At 41.3% G+C, this 6,000-nt stretch overlaps 1 protein-coding gene across 1 annotated transcript in view; it reads left to right on the top strand.

The window, feature by feature from the left end:
- Positions 1 to 292: 292 nt before the first annotated feature.
- LOC125893020 (zinc finger protein 385A-like) overlaps positions 293 to 6,000 on the top strand; it is a 43,570-nt gene continuing 37,862 nt past the window's right edge. Inside the window, exon 1 of the mRNA XM_049583428.1 lies at positions 293 to 742. Coding sequence (XP_049439385.1) covers positions 730 to 742 — 13 coding nt within the window. The 5' untranslated portion in view covers positions 293 to 729. The remainder of the gene's footprint in view (positions 743 to 6,000) is intronic.

Raw genomic sequence — 6,000 nt, 5'->3', positions numbered from 1 at the left:
TAAGCCATCTGTTTAATGCGCCAATCATATTTCCCTTTGCTGTACCATGTCAACATTTTCTTCCTATCCTTCATGTCTCTCAAGTTTCAATGGCTTGCCACCCTCCTCCGCCTCAACAACACACACACACACACACACACACACACACACTCCAATCCTTGTTTCGTCTGATCTGCCATCCGTCCCTGGGTCCCCCTCCTCTCTGCCCTGCCCCTCCTTTTCCTTACACTCTCTCTCCCTGCCTGTATCTCCCTCCTTCCACAGTTGTCCTCACATATTAGGTTCCCCCGTCCTAAGAGGCAGAATTAGCTTCTGGAATCTCGTGCACTTGTTTCCCTCGCTCCCAGGAAAGAGGTGACAGTAGGAAGAGGGGGAAAACACAGAGAGAAAACACAGAGACGGATTAAAAGGAATGTGGAAAGAGAAAGAGACTGTGAGGAAGATGAAGAAGCTGAACATCAAGCTGCCTGCTGTTTGATGCAGCCACTCTGTGGGCATGTGACAGCCGGTGCCGAGCATTTCCCTCTCCACTCTCCAGCTGACTGGTGTGAGGTCTGCGCTCATGTCGTTCTCTTTATTTATCTCTTCACAGTAACGTGAGCACACTTTATTTATTCCACTCAAAGAGGACCTTTATGTGTTTAACTTTATGCTGGCTGACACACTGACCTTTGGACTCTCTACTGGACGAAGGATCACTTCGAACCTCTTGGAGAACAGAGGCGATCAATGTGGGGCTCAGGTAAGATCATCAACGACTACTGAGCGATGCAAAAACCACCCACAACTCTGAGCATTCCTCCTTTGATCACCTTAAAATGAACCGAGAGGTGGATAAGCCGGGATCCCCTCATTATTGCAATATTCTGAGCAGATATAAAGCGCGAGTGACAGTCTTTCATGAGGCTTTGAAGGTTTCCCTCTTTGATGAAAGTTAGGGCAGTCTCTAACAAAAGTCAGCACTCACTGTCAGATGAGAGTTTGCACTTAGACCTGGCTTGACCCCCGACCTTTCACATACATCATCGGTATGAGGCAGGGAAGGAATGATGGAAGAACAGAGGGGAAAGGAGGAAAAGAGAGCAAGTTTAGGCTTCAATAAAGAAGGCACTGTCTGTGCACTTCAAGACATTCCTGACCAAACTGTCTCTTCATCAGCATCACAGCAGGATGGAAGAGTTTGGCAGATGCAGAAGAAACGATGAGCAATGTGTGCTGAAATGCAAGACGTTCTATAAATTGGGTATTTAAAATCATCATCAGAGTAGTCGTGTGCACCTCAGTAGGATAGGTGCTGGAGACAAAAAGTCGATAAAATTGCAGTACAAGGAACAAATTTTGCCAGTTCAAAAGGTCACTAATGACAATAAAGGGAGCTGTGATTCCAATGGCAGGTATTTCTATTTCAAGATTCAAACGATTCCAGTGTCAGCTTAACCTGACCTTAACAGAAAAAGGACACAATTTTGTGTTTTTTGCGTGTTGATTAGTTTAATTTTCTCCGACTAAAGCACACTTAACCCTAATCAGGTCATATACACCAATTTAAAAGTGCCTGCCTTTCATACATTAACACACTACGTATTCAAACAGTTGTGGGGACTCCCTGAGAGGAACTGCCCACTGGGGAGCTCCCTCAAGGACTGCATACCTTCAAGGGCTATTTTTTCTTTTTGCATTCGCACCGCTGATAGGAACACTGACGTGACGTAAGCTGGCTATTGCTGCAATCTGTTGTGCTTTGCTCTGATGTGCAAAATTGCATCGTATTTCACTGTTGCTTATATGCTCCGTAAGCTTAGACTTCACTGTCGGTCCATTTCTCCATGTTTTTTTTTTTGTTTGTTTGTTTTTTTCCATTCTTCATTTTTCCGTTACAAGCTGTTGTTTGTATTTTGTGTTGTCTGTGGTTTACACTGCTAACAGGTTTTGTTGCCAGGGCTGAACTGGCTTATGTGTTCGACCAATCACCGTTCACTTGTGTCACTCAAAATTCCTCTTGTGCTACGAGGGTACCTGCTCCAAAATAAGAGCTATAAAAGTTGAAGAACTAAAATTGTTCCTAGTTCTTGCAGTTTGGACACAATAAAAAGGAGGGTTCTTAGAAATATGAAAAAGTTTCTTTCGGTCCAATTCCCCGACTGTTAAATCAATTCAAATCAATTCTTCTATTTCCTCAACGGCTGAGTCTAGCCTTGTGTTGAGTTTTGAGCATGTGTCTCTTGATATAAACCAACACTGTAAGAGATTGGTAAGGGCTATCTTTACAGTTCAAACAGCATATGGAGATATCAATATCTAAAATAAAAAACCCACAGATTTCAGGGTGAAGGTTTCAGTAGGCTGAGTGATCTCAACATATTGACCCAGGGAAAACATACATTAAAGATCTGACCTGGGGAAGAACATTGCTGAGAACATAAAACCCTCTTAAAGGTGTTAATGTGTAATATTAAGAGGATATTGAGTTGGAGAGCATAAGAACCCAGGATCACACCCTCCCAAAACCAAAGAAAAAATCTAAATTCAAGATCGACATACTAGCTTTTCTTTGACCTTTAAACCACTCATCGTCTTCTTCAGTAGATGGAGTTGACTCCTGTGATCATGTGACATGACTGTAAACGCCTGTTTCTGGTTTAAAGCTCCAGAAAAAGCTAGTAAATGGATGAAGAGTTAAGATTTTATTTCCAAGGTCAATAATTAACTTTCACACTCGATTTCAATTTAATCTTAAACTGCAGCCAATCAATTTAAATTGTTTCATAATTCTTGAAGACTTTCTGCTTTGAGATTACCAGCATGAAAAGTACACGCTGTTGGTTGATATACAGATTAGTTCATACAAATTTTATGAGTCATAGTGTAGTTTGTCATGACAAAACAACAACAATGGATGTTTACAATAAGTGTACAGAGATGTTTTTAGTCCAGTCTGTGTGTGTGTGTGTGTGTGTGTGTGTGTGTGTGTGTGTGTGTGTGTGTTTGCATTTATGTATAGTGCAAGAGGGTCATTCCCGAGTCTCCTTTCTAGCAACACCTATTTTAACCTCTGAGGTGCAGTAAACAGCTGCTCTGCTCTGTGCGTACACTGCCCTCACTCTGCCAGGAGAGGAGAAACACACTCTGATGTCACCTTACATCCAACAGATTTATAACCAAACACAGCTGGCTGGTCTTTAAGTTACTGCGTTTGGACGTGAGCTCCAGTCTGGACTCTCTGACCACAAAGCACAAACAGCAGAACCAGTAAAACCAGTAAAAAGACATAACATTTAATGATATTGTTATCAGCCACCAGGGTTTGTCAAGAAGTACTTCACAACACTTGATCGTGTACTGCATTATTAAAATACAGGACTTGTGCATACAGGATGAAAAACAGCAGTATGTTAAGTGAGAAGTTGTTTCGTAAGTAGCTTTCATCTCGACTTTCATCTTTGATCTCTCCTCATCTGTTTGGCCACTTTAACCTGTAAGTGGCTGATTTAACACAATGCTTTAGGCCTTTTCACCGGTGTTGCACATGAAATGAAGACTTCATTAAACGTTGGCAGGCCTCCTCAGGACTCACCGCTAACGATCATGGCTAAAATTAGAGTTCAACAAGCCTGTCGACACATTTATAGCCTCCTGGGGCATAATGAGAGAATGATAGGATGGTTGAGGTCACATGCACATTAATCACATACACGCACATACACACACAGGCCTGCTGACTGCACTGCATGCTGCTAACAATCCTGATACAGGCCCTACTTTTTTATGCAAAAGAAAAGTATATTTTTGTGTGTGTGACAAGAGGAATGTAACTCCACCTCTGCTGGTAATGCACTGTATTTATTGTGCTCTGTGCTTCTGCTTAACATGGTTATACTGTTCACGAGAGAGCATGCTGCTGCAGTAGGATTCATTAAATTATGTCCAAAATAGTCCTGCTACCCAGAAATAGGTCCATACTTCAAAAGCACAGAAGCAGTAGCAGTAGTTTTGAGATGAATCAGAACTTTATTATTAAACCAGATTATGCTTTGAAATATCACAATGTGTGTCAAACAATGGAGCTGAGTATAAATGTTGAAATCGGTTGTTTGCTTTTTTTTATTGTCTTACGAACAAGTCACGATGCAGCAGATAACGCAGTATTTGTCAAATAGCAGCCAACCATTCAAATCTGATCCTCGTACAAAAAGATCTAGACCCCCAACAAAAAAACAAAAAACAAAGTTTATTCTTTTATAGGTTGAAAACACTTGAAAAAGGCTGGTTAGTTGACCTTAATAACCTGTTTTTGTCAAGCTACTGTTACTGCAAAACCTTTAAATGATTTTTTCCAGAAATATAGGCTACTTTAGATCATTATACAAATAAAAGACTCAAATAAAAAAAAACTTGTATCAACTGATTATAAATGCCCCAGCATAAAAAGAAACATGCAAACCAATTCTACTGAGTCTCATTCTGCAACAAGCTTTAGAAAGGGGAACCACACCCAGTTTCAAAATTCATACATGTCATTCCTGCGGTCAAAGACAGTCCAGAAATATTTGTAAACATGAACAACTCTCTCCCAAATCCAAAAACTAGAGAGCTAAAACTCAAATTTGGGTTGTTACAGGGTATAGAGTCTGGAGCTGCTCCATAGACAATGAATTGAAAAAGATGTTCTAGATGGCACTGCGACTTCAGACTTCCCTCTCTGATTTCTGGCTTTGAGAGAGAGTAGTTCATGTTCACAAAACTGATTAAACTTTTCCTGGCCATGGAAATAACTCATTGCAATTCTAAATTTCGGTGGTGTTCCTCTTTAAGTCATATTATGAAGAGTGCTTGGGACCAAAAAAAGTATAACATATAATTCAATTAATTTAACTGCAAACAAGAACCCAGTAAATTCAAACTGTTTTAATCCCATGACTTCAGCCTATTTCACTCTGTCTCTGTTCACTATGCCCCTCCTGGAGTGTGAGCTCCGCAGCAAGATAGAATAGTTGGTGAGAGTCTGTCCGCACACACACACACACACACACACACACACACACACACAGAGTAACGCACACAATGACAGGGTGAATTCTTAGAATTGCACAGCTAAAGATAACCTAACAGTTATTAACAGTTTTAATGACGGAGTCGAACCATGTCAGTGTCGATGTGAGTTTGCTGTGCTGGGCTCGGGGTCAATGTTATCCGCTGCTGTGGTAACTCGTGCAAACCTTGCAGACCTTGAATTTACCATGAGAAGAGGCTCCCTACCACACATAGTGCCAAAGCCATTGGAAAACTTTCCGGCGTGCAAGTGATGCCATTAGGCCCAGAAAGACCTTTTCCCATAGACTTACATTGGGAAAGAGACGTCTGTAAATCAATTAATACATTTTTGTGAGTGTCACAATCCCATGAAATGACTTGTTTCACTATTGGCATTTGATCCATTCCGTATAACATTTTGAAAATTGACAAAGTCTTTTAATCCCTATTCAAGTTGGTGCAGTGCTAAACCAGAAGTCAGCCACTCCACTGACAGTCACCCCTGCACTTGCTTTATGGGCTCAATGATTCAAAAGATCAGGTTAATTTCAGGAAGTCAAAGTTTTTGGTCTCATGCACCACTAAGCAACTTTTATAGGAATTTTAAGGGCCCCACCTCCAACACTGTATCCAGTTCTGTTCATACATCTATGCTCCAGGCTCCAAACAGTCCTTCAGTGCTGCATCTAAAGGCGAGACACACCACAAAGACTTCACAGAACTGGCAGCAATAAAAGCCGACTGTTGTGTCATCTCATGTCGCCTGTGTCTCAGCAAGAAAGTTGCACATGGACACACCGCAAAGACTACAGTGAACAACCAAAGAGCATGTATGTTCTGTGCCTGCCTGACAGGAAATAACCTTCCACACCAGCAGATGGCAGTAGTCTGTATTTGTCACTGGAAGACTGTCTTGATGTTAGTTAGCCAGTAGCACATTAACAACACAATCCAATGATGAAAGAACAG

The sequence above is a fragment of the Epinephelus fuscoguttatus genome, linkage group LG1 (assembly GCF_011397635.1).
Source record: "Epinephelus fuscoguttatus linkage group LG1, E.fuscoguttatus.final_Chr_v1".
NCBI lineage: Eukaryota > Metazoa > Chordata > Actinopteri > Perciformes > Serranidae > Epinephelus > Epinephelus fuscoguttatus.
This window is presented reverse-complemented; position numbering and strand designations above follow the sequence as displayed.